The sequence below is a fragment of the Gouania willdenowi genome, chromosome 4, assembly GCF_900634775.1.
Source record: "Gouania willdenowi chromosome 4, fGouWil2.1, whole genome shotgun sequence".
Lineage (NCBI taxonomy): Eukaryota > Metazoa > Chordata > Actinopteri > Blenniiformes > Gobiesocidae > Gouania > Gouania willdenowi.
In genome coordinates this window covers 29,193,114-29,213,589 of record NC_041047.1, presented here as the reverse complement: position 1 = coordinate 29,213,589, position 20,476 = coordinate 29,193,114, and the positions used below count along the sequence as shown (strand labels likewise).

The 20,476-nt window shown below is 41.9% G+C and overlaps 1 protein-coding gene across 2 annotated transcripts in view; it reads left to right on the top strand.

Annotated features, from left to right (window-relative positions):
- ell (elongation factor RNA polymerase II) overlaps positions 1 to 19,953 on the top strand; it is a 53,496-nt gene extending 33,543 nt beyond the window's left edge. The window contains exons 6-11 of one of the 2 annotated variants that reach the window (XM_028444697.1): positions 4,905 to 4,980; positions 7,156 to 7,750; positions 8,681 to 8,744; positions 17,411 to 17,582; positions 17,709 to 17,753; positions 17,850 to 19,953. In XM_028444697.1, coding sequence (XP_028300498.1) covers positions 4,905 to 4,980; positions 7,156 to 7,750; positions 8,681 to 8,744; positions 17,411 to 17,582; positions 17,709 to 17,753; positions 17,850 to 17,954 — 1,057 coding nt within the window. In that variant the 3' untranslated portion in view covers positions 17,955 to 19,953. The remainder of the gene's footprint in view (positions 1 to 4,904; positions 4,981 to 7,155; positions 7,751 to 8,680; positions 8,745 to 17,410; positions 17,583 to 17,708; positions 17,754 to 17,849) is intronic. The other variant, XM_028444696.1, reaches the window with a different exon arrangement.
- Positions 19,954 to 20,476: the final 523 nt, after the last annotated feature.

The window sequence follows — 20,476 nt, the reverse complement described above, 5'->3', positions numbered from 1 at the left end:
TCCCAATGTTCAGCCATACCAGTCAGCCCACAGTCTTCCCAATCGCTCCTGCCTGTCTATCTGATCATCTCTGCACACACACACACACACACACACACACACACACACACACACACACACGCACACACGCACACACGCACACACGCACACATATAGTGTTCCCAGCTGTCCCCTCTGGATAATGTTGTCCACTATAGGAGCACAACATTTTCACCCTTCAACGTCCCGTGAGTTATTGTGGCCTGTGTGTTAAAACTAAATCCAAAATAATAACGGGTTCAGCTGTCTTCTCGGCTTCAGATGGTGGTTTTCATGGGCCACTGTTGATGCTCTTTTTGGGTAAGACAGTAAATTAGATGGTGAACCATTCTCCTGAAATTGAACATTACGGTGGTTCATTGAGGCAATGCATCTGCGTCTGCCCTCACTGGGCTCCTGTTTTAGGTATAAGAAAGTTATGAAGCTGCCAACACCTTCAAAACAGACCGTTTTACAAAATAAACCTAGAAATACTGATTGGACTGTTATTTTATCATATTTATTGCTTTATTTTTATTATTTTTTTAATGTAAGCACTATGTTTATCTGTTTAAAGATTTAGTAAACGCTAGTTCATGATTTACTTCAGTCACTCATCAGTGAGTTACTAATGTACCTGCTTTGAAATAAAAAAATTTTGTCTTCTGCTGTGTGTTTTGGAAAACATTAGACATTTCATAATTTGTAAGGAATCTCTCTCACAAGATGTTATTTTTTCTTCTATTTTTTTCATTTACTGTTTGTTTACTAATACTTTGTTCAAGACCACTTACAATTAAATTTTGTATTATTTCATCTATTTATGATTTTATTGTAATCACAATGATATTTTATGTTTTAAATATAACAACTACGTTACAAATACACGGTCTCTTTCACAGATATGAGGATTTAAGCAGGTGAGTTAAAATGACAGTCCAAAATATGTGTCAAAACAGAAAAGTAATCGTGACGAGTTGAAAAAATAATCAGTAGATTAGTTGACTATAAAAATAATTATTAGTTCCAGCTCTAGTATGCAGTTATGAGTCTATCGCCCAGTGTTAACTAATAATTGTTGCTGTAGTCTTAAAATTTGCTGTATATTGATGAAAATATGTTGAAATTACCTCCCATACTAAATCCAATCAAATCTTTTTTTTAATTTATTGTCTGTTCCCCATTTTCAGTTAGAAACAAGTTGTACATGAGGTTTGGTGGCTCTCTACTGGAGTAAAAACATTAATATATTAAACAAACTGGTATAGGCAAGATGTACAGATATAGAGAGAAGTAAATTATTCTGAATGAATTTTGCTGAAACCAGATTAAAAGAAAGACTAACCTAATGTCTTAGGCCTAAACTATTTTTTTGTGAAAACTAAGACTAAATAATAACTAATATCCTGTCAAAAGTGACACTCCTGCCTTAGACAAGGCTAGGCAAATGTATTTGTATGGCTCATTTCATACACCAGGCAACTCAATGTGCTTTACATGATCAAAAGGTGCAACAGAAAACATTCAACAGCTGAAGAATCAACAAGAACATTAAATAATTAGAATGAGCAGCAAAAGCATGTATAATCATCAGTTAAAACATTTAAAATAATCAACAACATCAATCATACACAGTAGAGAAAAAGAGTGCCTTTAACTTTAATTTAAAAATGTTCACATTGGATGCTGACTTCATTGTGAGCTTTTCATTTACAGAAAACGATTTGTGAGAGTTGTTGACGTTTTTGGCTATAATGTCAGAAAAGTTTTGCTGCCTCGCTTTGAACAAGCCATCATTGAATTTACGCAGACTTATTTTTTACAGTTCTAGATGAATTTGGAGTTTTGTTGTTCTCATTTACGCTCAGCTCTTCTGCAATCAGTTTTCAAATTCTGCATTTTCTCCTCCAAGGTGTTTTCTCTGTTTTTGGTTTTATTTTAGTTTTGATTGGAGTCACCACATCTATGACATTACAGACTTACTGACCGAACATAAAGCCAAATAAAACTGCTTCAAATGATCATTGTTGGTGTCTTCACCAAACTGGTGTCACTAACCAGTGACGGTCTCACAGTTTTTTTCCCGTCTCACAGCATGGCGTCACTTCCTCACTTGTCTCTAGTTCACTGCCAGTGTTGTTCTTTCTGTAGAAACACTTGCTGCAGTGTCTGTGGTGGATGTGATAGACATCTGAATTGTATTTCAACCACACACAAAGCTGTGGAGGTTGTTTCTAATTCTATTTTGAAAACTTCAAGCTGTCATTTTGTTACAAAGTGTTCTTTCTTTGGATTTTTTCTTTCATTCAGTTGTCAGTTTTTTAGACTGTGCTCATCTTCACAAAATGTTGCAAATTTTTGACACCCTAATGCAATAACAATGACATTTCTAGTTTTTGAATATAGTTTTTTTTGAATGAGTATATTTTTAGAGGTATTTTCATGCACAAAGATCTTAAAGCATTGATTACCTGATGCTGTTTGCCATTAGGATGTTTAGTCATGTACTGTCTGGTCAAACATTCCAACTGAGATAGGTATGATTTAGATGTGGTTTCATCAGGACCTGTCAGGGTTGGGGTCAGTTACCAATTATCCATGTTCAATTACAACTAAGTTACGATTACATTAACCAGCATTTTTTCCCATTACATTTAAAATTACAATTATTATTTTCCCCCTGAAAGTCAGTTATAATTGTTATCAATTACCAATGTTAAATTACAATTAATCACTATTACTGATCCTTTAATAAATAAGCCCATAAAACTTAACCATCCTCTTGTGTTAGCTTTCATTTAGCATCTCTAATGATAATGAGTTGCTTTTTACTTATGCCTTAAATCACCTGTAAAATACAGGTGCTGGTAGTAAAATTAAAATATCATGAAAAAGTTGATTTATTTCAGTAATTCCATTCAAAAAGTGAAACTTGTATATTTTATTAATTCATTACACACACTGACATATTTCAATTATTTATTTCTTTTAATTTTGATGATTATAACTCACAACTAATGAAAATCCCAAATTCAGTATTTCAGAAAATTAGAATATTACTTGATGATTGATGCAAAAAAAATAATTTTTAGAAATGTTGGCCAACTGAAAAGTATGAACATGAAAAGTATGAGCATGTACAGCACTCAATACTTAGTTGAGGCTCCTTTTGCCTGAATTACTGCAGCAATGCGGCGTGGCATGGAGTCAATCAGTCTGTGACACTGCTCAGGTGTTATGAGAGCCCAGGTTGCTCTGATAGTGGCCTTCAGCTTTTCTGCATTGTTGGATCTAACGTCTCGTATCTTCCTCTTCACAATACACCATAGATTTTCTATGGGGTTAAGGTCAGGTGAGTTTACTGGCCAATCAAGAACAGGGATACTATGGTCCTTAAACCAGGTACTGGTAGCTTTGGCACTGTGTGCAGGTTCCCAGTCTTGTTGGAAAATGAAATCTGCATCTCCATAAAGTTGGTCAGCAGCAAGAAGCATGAAGTGCTCTATAACTTCCTGGTAGACGGCTGCGTTGACCTTGGACCTAAGGAAACACAGTGGACCAACACCAGCACATGACATGGCACTCCAAACCATCACTGACTGTGGAAACTTTACACTTGACCTTAAGCAACGTGGATTCTGTGCCTCTCCTCTCTTCGTCCAGACTCTGGGACCTTGATTTCCAAACGACATGCAAAATGTACTTTCATCAGAGAACATAACTTTGGACCACTCAGCAGCAGTCCAGTCCTTTTTGTCTTTAGCCCAGGTGAGACGCTTCTGACGCTGTCTCTTGTTCAAGAGTGACTTGACACAAGGAATGTGACAGATGAAACCCATGTCTTGCATACGTCTGTGCGTGGTGGTTCTTGAAGCACTGACTCCAGCTGTAGTCCACTCTTTGTGAATCTCCCTCACATTTTTGAATGGGTTTTGTTTCACAATCCTCTCCAGGTCGTGGTTATCCCTATTGCTTGTACACTTTTTTCTACCACATCTTTTCCTTCCCTTTGCCTCTCTATTAACTTGGACACAGAACTCTGTGAACAGCCAGCCTCTTTAGTGATGACCTTTTGTGTTTTGCCCACCTTGTGCAAGGTATCAAAGGTCGTCTTTTAGACAACTGTCAGATCAGCAGTCTTCCCCATGATTGTGAATTTGACTGGAAACCATTTAAAGGCCTTTGCAGGTGCACCAGGTGTCTTCAGTATTGAACCTCTCCACAATGTTGTAATTTTCTGAGATACTCAATTTGGGGTTTTCATTAGTTGTCAGTTATATTCATCAACATTAACAAAAAATAAACACTTGAAATATGTCAGTCTATGTGAAATGAATGTATACATTATACATATTTCACTTTTTCATGATATTCTAATTTTATGACCAGCACCTGTGCACTAATCATTTAATTTGTTTTGCATATCAAGGATACCTTAATAAGCTTTCTTATCAATGAAAATATTAGTATTAATATTTTTTGTGTGGGCGTTGAGCCTTTTTTGTGTCAGTATAGCCCTCGATTTAATAAAATAAATTTATGGTAAAATGATCCTCGCGAGAACTAACAGGTAAAGTTGATATGAAACATGTTTTAATAATTAACTACGTATGTGTAAGCCATAGAACTATAACAAAGTCAATTATCTGAACTTAGTTACAATTCAGTTACGATTACAACAGCAACATTTTTTCAATTATGATTACAATTATTATTACGCCATATTTGTAATTAATTATAAATTACGCAATTATATTTTACCCCTACCCTGGCACCAGTACAAAATCTTTGTTCTCTGCCTAACAGTTGTATGATAGATACATTTGCTTCCTGTTGTTCATCACGTGGGGCCTAAATAAACTGTACACTTCTCTCATCTCTCAAAGGAAACAACCCCAAAACAGCTCCATTGCTCCACCTGAGAGCCCACCCAAGGAACTGGCCAGCAGCTCTCCATCCCAGGTCAGCCCTTTATTTACGTCCTCTATTTGCATATTAGAGTTTATACTCAGGCTGTCAGTGTGCTCACTGTGTGGGACCATGTGATATGTCTGGTTTGATTGGAGAGGATGATGCATTCTGCTGCGGCTTTCACTGTGTGAATGTGTTTGCTTTCACATTTGACCCAGTTTAAAATCAACTTGTGATTGGTTGATTGAAATTTGATTTATATTGTATTTATTTGATTTTTTTTTTTTTACTTCTACCCATTTACCACTTACCAAAGGGTCAACCCCCTTTTTTTTCTTTTACTGCCGATAGCCACATTTCAAGCTCCTTGATAGTGGTTTGACTTAATGCTGTATCTCTGGCACTATAATCAAAAATTTTGCCCAGCTTTTGGACTGGTTTCTCAGTGATGGACTTGATTGCCAAGCCATCCAACAGGAAGTGAAACTTGTCTGCCACCTTCCTCTTTTTCAGGATTTATTTCTATTCATTGATATTTTCTTTTCCCTTCACTCTTGTGTGAAGAAATCTGGTGAATGTATTTTTATTTTCTCTTTCAGTAGATACAAAAAGCCCATGCCGCTGTTATATTATTAGCACCTTCCTCTCGGGGTGTTTACACCTCCTACACCCACTGCCTGACGCTTCCTTTCTGCTCTCTCCTTCAGTCAACGCACACAGAACACCACAGTAACCCCTACACTTGGTTTAGCCATATTCTCACCAGCATAGATATAAATTCATTTCAAACATTAACAAACTGCAGCTTAACTCACAAGATTTTTTTACAAGACTATGTCCAAGTAAAGTCACTGACTCGCGCTGACTTGTAACACGCACACACAAAATTATTATTGTCATCTCACAAAGCAGAGCTGACCTTTTAAAACTAGTGGGTTTAAAAAACAATAAAGTGGCAATAAAAGTCTTCATGGTTGGTAATTATGGGAATAACTGAAGAGCCATGCAGAGCCAAACCTGAGTGTCTCTCTAAAGGTTGTTATTGTAACATCTTCAGGTCTACCAATAAGGAGAGCCAACACAAAGTGGATTAGTCTGGCACTCCTAAACTCATGAGTGTGTGGTTGGGTCAAACAGGCCTGTTGGTATTCTAATTGCTGGGATTGTGAAAGAGCAGTAATTCATTTTAGTCTTTATGTTGTTATGAAAGCATTCTTTTTTATTCTGCTAGTCAACCCTCTGCTGGGATTAAAGTTGTTCCTCTGATCACTATGAACTATCCACAGTGAAATGGATGCTGGTCCAAAAGTAGGACTGGGCGATATGGACCAAAATGACAATATACGATATAAATCTTGATAATTTTATTTGAAATAAGGTCTGACCAGGAAGAAGATTCAGGGTTAAATATGCTGATGCAAAATGCCACACAGGCACAATTGATAACAGACAGTTCCACAATATGGGCCTTTTTTGGCTTTTTCTCCACAAAGTGACATGTGTGAGTGAGGGTGTTTTATTGTGGCTTGCTTAGGAGAAGTTCTGGGTTAGGACGCAGTCAGCAATCCATCAAAATGTGTTTTCATGTTGTTCTGAAAAGTAGCGAAAGCAGAAACTCATAAAACAACTATTTTAAAACAAAACAAGCTATAAAATATATATGTATCTATATTGGAGATGTTGTGACCATACCAGCCTGTCATTGCCCGATCTCATCAGATATCAGAAGCTAAGCAGGTCTGGACCTGGTTAGTAGTTGGTAGTGGATGGGAGACCACTGAGAATTCCAGGTGCCACAGTGGGGGACAGTCAGTGGTATCTGTCATTGTGTCATTAGGGAAGGCACTTCACCCACATTACCTATTATGAATGTAGTGTGTGAGTGTTGGTGGTGGTCGGAGGGGCTGATGGCGCACAATGGCAGCCTCGCTTCCGTCAGTCTGTCCCAGGGCAGCTGTGGCTAAAACAGTAGCTTACCACCACTAAGTGTGGAGTGAAAGAATAATGCCATGTAAAGAGCTTTGAGTGAGAAAAAAGGTGCTATATAAATCCAATGCATTATTATTGTAATTTTCTATAACATCAAAATGGAAAACTCAATATATCTTGACTCTTGATTGCTCAATCCTATCTAAGACATTTTTTCTTTGTATTCCTCCACGTCTAAAAAAACATGTTGAACTCTGTTGGAACTGCAGCTAAAACTGTTTTTTTTTTTCCTTCCAGAAACGACCTGCTGGAGACTTTATCGACCCTCTTGCTAACAAAAAGCCCAGGATATCGCACCTCACCAGCAAGGCTGTAACAGCCCCTATTAATGGCAAACTCAGCTCTTCTAATGGGAGAGGAGAAGCAGGGGCTTCACAGTCAGGAGTGTCGTCGTCTGTGTCCGATGGCAGCGTAACGTCCAGCTCCCAGCAGCTTCCTCTGCTGGACATTCCTCATCCTTTTGAAGTGTTGTCCGACGTCAGCAATGACTCCAGCCACAACGGGCGCGACTGTGACTCTCAGGAGAACACCGTTTCCGAGCGGCTCGCCCAGCCGCCTTCGCTTCAGCCTGCGACCACAGCGGTAAATGTGTCAGCCATCAGCACATCACCCCCAGGTCACACAATCCTGAAGGCTCCACAGAATAAGGGCCTGTCATCTTCAAACAAGTCTAAAAAGAAGTCTAAGAAGCATAAAGACAAGGAGAAAAGCAAAGGAAAGAGGCAGAAAGACAAGGAGCAAAGGGAGGAATGGGAGAGGAGAGTGCCTGAACCAAACAGAGCTTTGGAGACGAGTCCAGTCAAAAGCAACAGTATTCCACATAAAAGCAGAGGTGAGACAGACGGCCACACAATCATAGTAGGTGATGGATTTAGTTATGTACTGTATTTGGAGTGAATGGACATCAGTTTGTCATCAGTGGTGTGTAGAGATGTTTCCCATGAACATGCTGAGGCTGTTTTGCTTATACATTGGTACACATTGGTGAATTCAGTCAGCACACAGCAACCTCTTAGAACCGCCCATTAAACTGTTTGTATCATGGAGACCAAGAGCCAATCAATTAAAAATGCAACTTATATTAATAGATCAGGGATGGGCAACTCTTATCACAGCGTGGGCCACAAAAATGTGATTGTATCTGATTCGAGGGCCACATTATCAACATTCATGTCAGCATTTAGAATAATGACCAATATCTGATTAATACAGGGGGAAAAAGGGTTTTGTTTTTTTGTTTTGTCTGTTTTCAGTCATTTTGTGTGTTTTTGTTCACGTTTTCTGTATTGTCCTGTCGTTTTGTGCAAATTTGTTGGCAGTTTGTGCGTCTTTGGAGCTTTTCTGTAATATGTTTCCTTTCTTTGTAGTGGTTTTATTTGTTTATGTGGTTGCTGTGTCTGTCTTTGTTGTAATGTTGTGTTTTATGAGTCGTTTTGTATATTTTTTTTTTTTATTTTATTGTATTTTGCTGTCGATTTCTGTGTTTTAGGAGTTATTTTGTTTATTATGTCGGGCCTTATAATCGTTCCAACTTCTTGCATGACGATTTTTGGCAATTTGTTTTAGGGGCCGCACAAAATTAGACCGAGAGCCACATGTGGCCCCCCCGGCCGCCAGTTGCCCGTGTCTGATGTAAATGCATTTTAGTTTTCCTTATGGATATTTACATCTCTAGTTGGAGAGATTCTGCAAAGATGAGGAATTCAACATGAACAAATATTTGCACCCTTGTTAATATTTACTGTGTTTGACCTCATTCCAGATCAGAATGGTTTGTGCAACACTACCAGTATTCCTTCATTGCCTGAGGCGGCCGACTATTTAACGTGAGTATTTACAAAGTCGATACACTTGCAATATGTACCTCAAACTTTTCTATCTGCACTTATATTTTCTATGAGTGCAGCTCACAGTATTGTACTTCATTCATAAGGAATTTGAAATGTTGAAAATCTTATCAGATTGATCAAAGTTATTGCATGATCACTAGAATGAACAGGAAGGCCCAGGGCCAAGCATGACTTCAGACAAACGCACCTTTTAAAGAATGTGACGTTCTGTCATTTCTCCAGAAGAGGTTCAAGTTGTTTCCGTCATAGCTCACACTTTGTCTATGTCATGTTGTTTCTCAAAAACTACAGCTCGCGCTATCAGGACAAACATGATCAACTTGTTCTGAGAGTTTTGATAATTAATTATATGATGAGTTCTTGGGTTAAATTAGGACAGGGGGAAATGCCCACGATCTCATGGTCATTACTCAGTTTAATTTTGGTATTCAGACTTTGCTGCTTTGAATAGAAGCTTTTTATTGTTATTGTACAACATCTACAACGAAATTTAGGTGCTCTCCAAGAATGATGAATTACACATAACGTACACTTAAAGCGTAAAATATTGGAAAAAGAAAGAAATATAAATATATAATACTACTGAGCACACTATGTACATTACCATACTCGCTATATATATATATATATATGAGGTTAATACTGTGATTATACCGAACCGTGAGATATAGATATTGTTATATCACTAATGTGTGTGTGTGTGTGTGTGTATATATAAATCTCACGGTTCGCTATAATTACGGTATTAACCTCACGGTACGATAATTATTGCAATATTGTAGGAAAGCTCATGGTTTTACAGCAATGCTAACAATAATAAGAATGATGACCTTTAAAAAAAAAAACGTTTTGATAGTATTTATTGTCATAGTTGCAAAAATTAAAATTGAGTCAGGAACACTCTTAAAGGCACCACAGATATAGAAACATCATAGTAACAATAAATCAAATAATAACAATAATTAAAAAACAAAAAAACCAACCAATGAAATCAAAGTAGTGCAAACTTCCTTATTCTGTGTTTTGCTTCCTTTGAGGTTTTTCTAGAGAAAGATGAACAAGTCAACATTTGAGGTTTGAACTAGAAGTCAACATTTAATTATTTATTTAACATGGACAATACAATTCAACATAGATACAAAGTAATTGTGCAGCTGATGTGATGCACATAAAAGTTTAAAGGTAGTGCTTGTTTACAGCTCCTGTCCCTGGTTGGGCCTTTCTATATTACAGTGGAATAGCACGCACGCGCGCGCGCGCGCACACACACACACACACACACACACACACACACACACACACACACACACACACACACACACACACACACACACACACACACACACACACACACACACACACACACACACACACACACACACACACACACACACACACACACACACACACAGTAAAACTAACCTGTCTCATGACGGTCTATCCACAACAACAACAACAGATATACGGGTGTAACTATGCATATGTAACGTGTCTTGTTGTTACTTGAGCTGTTCTGAGGGACCACGGTTGTGTAGAAACTATAAATGTTATTTTAAGTTGTTGGCTGAGCTGTCTGCATTATTTTTTCACCCTGATTTTTGGGTTCTGTTTGGTTCTGCCTCTGTCGGTTGATAATTTTTCATTTTCATTAAAAGATAATAATATGTTTTATTTGTATAGAGCTTTTACAGTGCTCAAAGACGCTGTACAGTGATAAAGACAGTGTGTAAACAATAAGTAAAACAATACTGAGGCATAGAAATAAGTAAAAACACAATGCAATAAACAACAGATACTACAAGATAAAATGGATATACATTAAAAGCAGTCTGGAATAAGTGGGTTTTGATGTTTTTTGAAGGTGAGAAGGTCCGTGCAGGTTTTGAGGGCGTAAGTTCTAGAGGGTGGGGGTGGCAATAGAAAAAGCTCTGTCACCTCAGGTGATCTAGTGTTCCTTTGTTCCCAACACATTATTTATGCTGCTTTCTATTGCACTCGGAATCCGGACAAATCCGACTGAATGAATTGGGAAAGTGCAATAAAACAGCCCTTGAGCTTGGGACCCCGACTTGGGAATTCTGGCAGGATCTAAGCAGCCCGAGTCGATCGGAATTACATTTTAGTAAAATGACGGCGCACACCGTTAGACGTAAACAGTCACTTTGTCCTCAACTTTTACTTTCATGTGTCGTCAAATTTGGCATGTGCGTTACTAAAAGTGTAGAATAACTCTGTAGTGGTATTTGTATCTCCACTCTGTTCATTTGAACGCCGCTCTGCTTAATTAATGATACCGAATAGTCCAATGCATTCTTTCTACAGTCTATGGTTGAATGAAGCTTGCAAGATTCCCCTCGCTGGTGCGTTCAAGTCCTACTGAAGCCTCAAGGAGCTACTATAGTTCCCCAGAAGGCACTTTTGTTACTTACTGTGGCCAGTCAGGTTTTCCAAGTTTTCCAGGTTCCGAGTGCAATCGAACATGTCAGGATACACAGTCCATATTGATTTTTCTTCCCTTTAAATTCTGATGCTTTCCGTGTTCCTTTACATTTTTGCTTGCATGTGAACATTTTCTAGAAGTTGGATAAATATCACATCACGCGTTAAATATATTTAAGCATTTTTAAACAGTATTGTTTTATTAAACGAAATGTTATGTCTATAACTTCTGTTCCCTGAAGGAGAGGAACGAGGTACAACACATATAGTATGGGATATCACGCCCCCGCGTGGCCTACTGAAGAAAACCTCTAATCACGCCTTGAAGGCAGATGATCTGTGATGACGTAAATGAGGCTCCGCCTGCCTCATAAATACGCTGTCATCACAGTCATCCTTCAGTTCAGTAGCCGCTCTTCACCGAGCCCATCTGTGTAGCGGGGCAAAGAAGTGTTGTACCTTGTTCCTCTCCTTCAGGGAACAGAAGTTATAGACAACATTTCATTCCCTTTCAGTCGATTCACTCGGTACAACACATATAGTATGGGACATGTATACACGCCCCGCAGAGCAGCTATGAACCGGAAACCGACCCAGTGGAAAGAACCGAATGGGCCACCGAAGGGACCGTTACATCCAGACGGTAAAACTGAACAAAAGTGTGTGGTGATGACCAACTGGCAGCACGACAGATGTCACTCAAAGATACCCCCCTAAACAAAGCCCACGATGTACATGCGCCCCTGGTCGAATGTGCTCTCACACCCTGAGGTAACTGAAGACCCCTGCTGTTGTAGGCCAGGGAGATAGCCTCCACAATCTAGTGAGAAAGCCGCTGTTTAGACAGGGCTTTACCCTTAGCTGGATTAGCAAAACACACAAACAGCTGGTCACATAAACGCACACTCCTAGTGCGGTCTATGTATTCACGTAGAGCACGTACAGGACACAAGGAATGTGACCTCCCTTGCTCCTCAGATGCAAAAGGAGGAGGGCAAAAACTCATTAGCTCAAAAATCATGGAGCTATGAGCTGAAGGGATGATGTTAGGCACATATGCCATGTTTGGGCGTAATGTGACCTTAGAACCATCTGAAGTGAACTGGGTACAAGAAGGATGCACTGATAAAGCATGAAGATCGCCCACTCGCTTAGCGGAGGTCAAAGCAAGAAGTAGTGCAGTCTGTTAACTTCCCCACCCCCCTCCAACCCCTCACCTTGGTGTAACACTGCCCTCTCTCTTTTACATCCTCCCTTTAATAAAGTATTTCTTACCCTTCCCTAGGGAGGGCTGGTGACGGTCACAATTATGCAATGAAATAAATAAATTTATTCAATTGCAATAATAAAATATGCATTGCTGTTAAAAGATTGCACTTCTTGTAGTGTTAACCTTCGACAGCATGTGCAGACAAGGTAAAAAAAAAAAAGAAAAAAAAAGAAGTAGTGCAGTCTTATATGACAGAAATTTCATATCTGATGACTCCATAGGCTCAAAAGGGGGGCCACAGAGAGCATCCAGCACTACAGTTAAATCCCATGAGGGGATGATGGATTTCACCACAGGCCTCAGCCGGCGAATTCCCTTTAAAAAACGCATGGCCAGCGGATGCGCGCCTGGCGTCACTCCATTGAAACCAACATGGCAGGCAGATATAGCCGCCAAATAAACCTTAATAGTGGAAAAGGACAGACCTTTATCCAACAATTCCTGAAGAAAAGTCAAAACCTCCACAATTGAACACTGAAATGGGAGTACATCTCGGTCCTGACACCATTGCTCGAATGCTCGCCATTTATAAGCATATAAGCCACGAGTGAATGATGCCCTATCACTCTGGATTGTTGCCACCACACTTGGGGGCAGACCCTGAGCTATTAAATTTGACCGTTCAACAGGTAGTCATGTAGCTGCCACAATTCCGGACGTGGATGAACCACATCTCCACCTGCCTGCGAAAGGAGGTCCCTGCGTAGAGGAAGCTGCCACGGCTCCGCTGCCAGTAGATTGATTATCTCGGCATACCATGATTTCGCAGGCCACCGAGGGGCCACCAGAATCAGGGACAGACCCTGACGACGCACTCTCTCCAACACAGGCAGTATAATTTCTACTGGGGGAAACGCATACAGGAGCATGTTGGGCCATGGGTGTGCTAGCGCATCCATCCCCAGAGGTGCATTGTGGTCTGTTATGGAAAAGAACAGGGGGCAGTGGGCGTTTGCCCTGGAAGCAAAGAGGTCCACCTCCGCCCTGCCAAATCGAACCCATATCTGAGCCACTACCAAAGGGTGTAATCTCCACTCTCTCACAAGGGGACCCCCTCTGGAGAGAAGGTCTGCACCCAGGTTCAGGCGTCCTGGAACATGAGTGGCTCTCAAAGACAGAAAATGAACACTGCCCCACATCAACAGAGAGTGAGTCAGTTTTAGCAGGGGAAGTGATCGTGTACCCCCTTGCCTGTTTATGTACGAGACCACTGTAGTGTTGTCCGTCCTGATCAGAACATGTTGGTCTGATAGCACAGAGCGAAAATGCTTCAGATAATTTATGTGACGCCTGCTCTGTACTGAAGTCCAGAGTCCTCTCACTGCTGCTTCGTTGCACAGAGCCCCCCATCCCATCAGGGAGGCATCTGTGGTCACCACTTTGCGAAAGCACACCCTCCCTACCGGGGAGCCCTGGCTTAGTAACCTGGGATCCCTCCAAGGGTGGAGAGCCATCATACAAGACGGAGTTATTATCAACATCCGCTGGAGGTGACGCTGTGGACACAGCCGGTGTGAGCGAGACCAGCGCTGAAAAGCGCGGATCTTTAACAGTCCGAGCGGCACTACAGCAATCATAGACGCCATCATGCCCAAAAGCTGCAGGACCAATCGGAAACGTAGTTTGCGTCCCAGTTGAAAATGAGCGAGGCAGCGGTGAAACGCGGCTACCCTGCCCTCCGACAGATGCGCTCGGCCGGTTAAAGAGCATATCTCCAGACCGAGGAAAGAAAACTGCTGACTCGGGGTCAGCAAGCTCTTTTTCATGTTCACTTAAAAGCCCAGAGCTCGGATATGGGACAGAACAAGAGACGGATCTGCTGCTGACTGCTCTCTCGAACCCGCTAACAGAGCCCAGTCGTCCAGATAGGCTAAGACACGCGCGCCTTTCTCCCGCATAGGAGCTAACGCCGCCTCGACGCATTTGGTAAAGGTGCGAGGGACGAGCGACAAACCGAACAGAAGCACAAGGTATTCGTAGGCTACACCTTCAAATGCAAACTTTAGAAACTGCCTGTGGTCCGGGTGTATTGCCACATGAAAATAAGCGTCCGTGAGATCTATAGTTGTGAACCAATCCCCCGGATTGATAGCGCTCAGTAGCTGTCTGAGTGTTAGCATCTTGAACCTGTACGTCCGCAGATACCTGTTCAACACTCGCAGGTCTAATATAGGACGGAGTCCCCCCCTTTCTTCGGAATAATGAAATAAGGGCTGTACCAACCTCTTTTCATCTCCGAAGGGGGCACCACTCTCCCCGCTTTCTTGCTCAAAAGCGTGTGTATTTCCTAACTCATTACCGCTGCAGCCTCTTCCTTTACCACTGTGTTTATTACAGAAGTGAAGCGTGGAGGTCTGACCCGGAACTGTAACCGGTAGCCCATAGCAACGGCCTCTCTACCCAAGGGGTGAGTGCGCATGCGCGCCACCTGGGAAGGTGGGCAGCGAGCGGACTGACCTGTAGCACTGTGGGTGGAGTGCTGCTGCCCTCTAGCGTGCTGGGGGGTAGCAGCCTCACCTGACCGACCAGGTTTATATGAGTTGGAGCTTGTTTTGTTTTTCTTTGTTTTTTTTATACAAAATGCACTTTTTATTGAGTGCCACATGGCCATATTTGCAGTAGGCACAGAGTGAACCTTTAAAGGGGCACCGGGAAAGTGACGAACATTGCAAAACTTTACAGTTACCTGAGAAACATTCAACACCCCCAAACTGGGGTTTATAAACAGAGGTAACAGATGTGAATTTGTGTGCGTGGGGGGTTTGTGCTTGGGAGACTGTGTTAGGAGAGAACAATGCCTTTTGGGATTGGGCCCCTAAACAGAACTTGGCCGGCGCCTTTTCGGCGGCATCAAAATAGGGACAGCAGCATCTCCCTGCTTCTGAAGTCCCTCTCCACTCAGTCCCACTGCTAGGAGGTGTGTGGCTTCTTCCGCCTATGCGCTGGGCCCTTTTGGAAGCCCTGCGACGGACCTTTGCTCCAAGCCGAGTGGTGTGGAGCATGACGAGGAACCTGCGGCGCAGGAGGCTGCACCTTCCCCGGTTGTCCAAAACCTGACGGAGGTGTAGCCTTCTTGTAGGGCGGCGGAGGTGGCGCTACAGGCCTGCGTGCACCTGCAGATTGTTTGGGCTTAGCGTCACGCCTGGGTATGATGCTGCGCAGGGCTTCAGCTTGTTTCTTCCCTAACTCAAAACGTGCCTGAATGGCGTCAAGAGATTGCCCGAACAAACCCATGAGAGATACCGGCTCGTCCAAATAAACGGCCCGGTCTCTCTCTGGAACATCCGATAGTCAGCCACAGGTGTCTCTGTGACACCACGGTAGACGCCATTCCTCTGCCAAGGGAGAGCGCTGCACAGCGGGACACCCGGAGGATATAATCCGTGGCGACCCTCACCTCGTTAAGGAGAGGAGCCAGAGAGCTGTCGGGGGGAAGCAGCGAACTGAGCTCAGCCAGCCGCATAGCCTGATAGGTCTGCAACATGGTGACAGAGCTCAGTACACGAGCGGTGCCGACCTGCGCTCTGTAGATTTTATCCAGCTGCGAGGAGGAAAATCTAGAGTGCTTGGAAGGAAGCGATATGGGGCCGCTCACGCCATGGTTGTGAGAAGGCGCCAGATACGCAGCCAGAGAAGGCTCCATAGGTGGAGGGTTGACTAAGCCAGCGTTTTCCGCTCCATCCAAATCCAAAAACTGTCCATAGCCGGGCACCGTGACGTGGGTAGACAGTGGTTTGTTCCATGTTGATGTCAACTCCGAGATAAAATCCGGGAACATGGGCAGGCTATTCTTAACCACCCTAGGCTCGGGAGGGAGAAAAAAATCCCGCAAACCGTGACGGTTTTTGAACCGGGGGAGGAGAGGGCCACTCCACTTCCAGTCTCTCAGCTGCACGGCGGCACAGAGAGTAGAAAGATGTGTCGTCCTGGTTAACCGGCGCAGTAGCGGCGGCACATTCCCCAGGCGACAACGCATCTAGCTCATCCTCCAACAAACCATGAACGTCCAGACCGATGTCCAGCACGTCATCGTCCTCACGGTCGGCTTCTAGTCCTACCAGAGGCAGGTTAGAGCCCTCGGAGAACTCCGGCTCGACCTCGGCCAACCCGTGCACGTACTCCATGTGGTCAGCCCAGCTAGTAGCGGGGACTTCGACCACAGGTTCCTCATCATCAGACTCGGACGAAGCCGGGTCCCTAGACTCGGATAGGAGAGGGTCGTGCCGTGCGACCGCAGCTTTTCCCAGAACCTTCTCCACGAAAGCGACCCGCCTTTCCAAGGTTGAACGCCGAAGCTGGCGACAAAACGCACAGGACTCGTGCTGTGTCAACGCTCTCCTGGCGTGGACTATTCCCAGGCAGACGGGACATGCTTTGTGCTTGTCCTTATCGTGTAAGGAGAAGCCGCACCCCTGAGGACAGGGGCGAACAGAAGACTTCTTCCTTGCTTTAGCCTTCGTGCTCATTTTGATACACCGAAGCTTGTTGATAGAATTAGCGCTCCGCGGGCAGCAGCTGCTAACACCAACAGGGGCAGTTAAACTAATTCTAAGTAGGCAGTAGCCAAGGCAGAGAGCCACTCGGTAGAGGTGTTCTTAGCGAGGTGAAGAGCGTAAGAACTGAAGGATGACTGTGATGACGGCGTATTTATGAGGCAGGCGGAGCCTCATTTACGTCATCACAAATCATCTGCCTTCAAGGCGTGATTAGAGGTTTTCTTCAGTAGGCCACGCGGGGGCGTGATATCCCATACTATGTGTTGTACCGAGTGAATCGACTGAAAGGGAACCACATTTTCCTTTAATCTATTGAAATTGGCCCTTTGATCTCTGCTGATTGGCTGTAAAAATCACATGACACTTAGGAAGTTACTCAGCTGAATGTTTTTTTTTTTTAATCCAGATGAAACCTTTCACCTACTTTTCCCTTCCAGGAAGTACTTGGTGATCAACTCACAGGAGCAACGCCAGAAGTATAAAAACGACTTTAACGCGGAGTACAGCGAGTATCGGGGTCTGCATGCTCGGATCGAAGGCATCACCCGACAGTTCACTGTGCTCGACAATGAACTCAAACAGCTTCAGCAAGGCACAGAAAAGTACAAGGTACACACTCCCATTGACAGGTTTTTTGAAGCTAACACTTCCTGAATTTTTGTTTTTTATGGTTTAAACGCTTAAATCATGATTCATTATTTTAATCATTATCGTTTCCTTGTTTTTTGTTCACAGACGATCCATAATCAGATACTCCAAGAGTATCATAAAATCAAAGAGGTATGTAGTTCCTCTTTGTTTGACCAAAGTTCCTCTGTTAACCGTCACCGTGACTTTTACCTTTTTTTTGTTTTTGTTTTTTTAATTCCTCTGCAGAGTAATCCAAACTATAGCCAAGAGAAGAACCGCTGTGAATATCTACACAACAAACTGGCACATATAAAGAAACTCATTGCTGAGTACGATCAAAAGCAACTTTAAAACTAGTTAATAATCATTGTTTTTCTCTTGTCTCTGGAAACCAGACAGATGAAGAAGAAAAACTCTGAGATCTGCTTGTGCAAAAAAAGAAAAAGAAAGAAAGAACAAAAAAACAAACGCCATGATGGGAGTATTTCCTTCATTTGGGCCAAAGGCTCTGATGGAGACTGAGCAGGACAAATGATCCGTTTCCTCTCTGAAGCTGTGGCTGTGCCTGGTGAGGCCCGGTCCGTCACTGTGGTTACGATGCAAACGCTTTCCCAGCCCACTTCTAGCACTCGGAGCTCACACACGATTTGATTTGGAAACTTTCTCATGTGTGGCAAAGTTTCCAAACAACGGTTTCCTGCTTATTCAACTGGAACTAAGGCGGGGCCACCATCATGTAAACTGCAGATTGTACAACAAATGCAAACAATTATTTTGAAGTTAAAAAAAAAGTCTAATTTTGAATTTTTTTCTCGTATATATTGAATCAAATGATTGTGATGTAGAAATATTTTATTTTTCCTATTTATTTCTGACATTTAACTGGGAGGGATGAGTTTGTCTTACACTCCACTCCTTGGTACCAGTACTTAAAAGCCGGCTCTCGTATTCTTTGTTCTCACACCTTGAGTGTCTACTAGTATTTTTATTCAGAAGCTGCCTTTGTCCATCAAATTGTCAAGTGACGATACATAAATGCATTTTTTTCCCTCTTTCAAAGAGATGCAGATCTGAACTGTTGATCAAGTCAAATGCACACAGATGCAAGTTGTAGCGATGGCTTTTCTTCTCTAAAGTCAAATGCAGATGTCTTAACAGAAAAGGACGCACCTTTGAATCCCTGCAGAGCTGTGGTTTTTCCTGATGAAGCTCTTTCATCTGTTCCAGCAGTGGTTTTTAGTTGTCATCAGTTAAACAGTAAAGGAGAAACATTACTCAGCTATAAATGGATAGTGTGGTCGTCCTTTCACTTCATCGTAGCCTTCGTCATATCAAACAGAAGCAGGTATTTTGAAGTGCTCGTCGATTGTTGCACTGTCGAAGATCCAAGAATTGTAAGATGCAAATGTAAAGGCATTTTTTCTTTTCTTTACATCTTTAGTGTTAAAATAATAATAATTTAAAAATATGGTTTCTTCTTATTTGCACAACCAGAAGCGTTTAAAGTGTTCAAATTCTTGTTTACAGTGTTAATGATAAGTTGGCCTGTCTGTCTGTCTGAGATGACTGGTAATGAAGCCATCTTTGTTCAGTTCAAGTGTCAGCATTTCTTCTCTTTTCGTCACCAATTCCTGACATCCCGTCAGAAATACGCAATGACAGAAATTCTCCAGGACTGGGCATGAGATGTGAAGCAAAGCATTTCTTGTATCAACCTTTTCATGTGACTTTTGGGGGAAAAATCATCAGCACTTTGTCTCCTGATCTTACTGTTACTTACGAGTGTTGTTCTGATAGTTCTTTATTTTTTCCTCTATGCCTTCAAAGTGCATGCTTTAGGAATGTTTTACAACACTTTAAATTATGGAAAAGAGAATGACTTTCAGTGAATCGTAGAATCCAAGCAAAGACCATCTGTGGTTACACGAATGCAAACACACCAAGGTCATAAAGAGGGTTTCATCTGTCACCACGGTCAAACGTCACAACAAAAAAACTTTTTTTCTTTCTTTTATTTACATCATATCGTCCTGCTTTCCATGCATTACTGTATTCAAAGCCTTCAAGGAGTTTAAAATCAAAAGGAAAGCAAACGTTGATTGTCACAGTGCCACAGCACAGGAGCATCATTGTACATGTTGTGCCAAAAAGAAGAAACCATGTTTTGTGGGTTGTCTCCCCCTCACCACCCCCTTTCTGGAGTAGACCACATGCTGCTGTTAAAGCTAAGAGGGCTATGAAGAGAAGATGTCAAATGTTGACGCTCAAACCCAAAGCACGGTTTTTCAACACCTTTAAGGGACTGGGAATGAAATGAATCTTTGTTTCAATAAAAATCTTTCAAATCCTCCTTTGTGAAATCTTGAAGCAACTGTGATGTCTGTTTTAATTTAAAATAAAGAAGAAAATAAAGATTGACTAAACTAATGTTAAATTATTACTTATCAAGACATGATAAGAAGGTAAAACATCAATCAATACCTCTGCTCTCCTCTAGGTGGCTGCAGTGTCCTAATGTTCCTTCATGAGATCGTCTCATTTCCTCCATAGAAAATGCAAGTAAAACTAAAGTGTTCAGTGCCTTAATGTGTAATAAATTATGCTATAGAGCAGTGGTTCTCAAACCTTTTTGGCTCAAGCACCCCTTTTCTCTCTTTTTCTAATTCCAAGTACCCCCCACCCCCTTTGTCGAGCTATAACATTTTGCTCAGAATTTTATTTCAAAAAATATCTTTAGTTTACACCATAACGATGCCATAAAAATAAACTGACTTAGTAAATAGGTGGAATGAAACAGTCCTGAACAGATTTATTTCAGCAGTTTTTGAAGGTTATTCATATACACTTTTAACCTTAGGCCCACTGTTACAAGT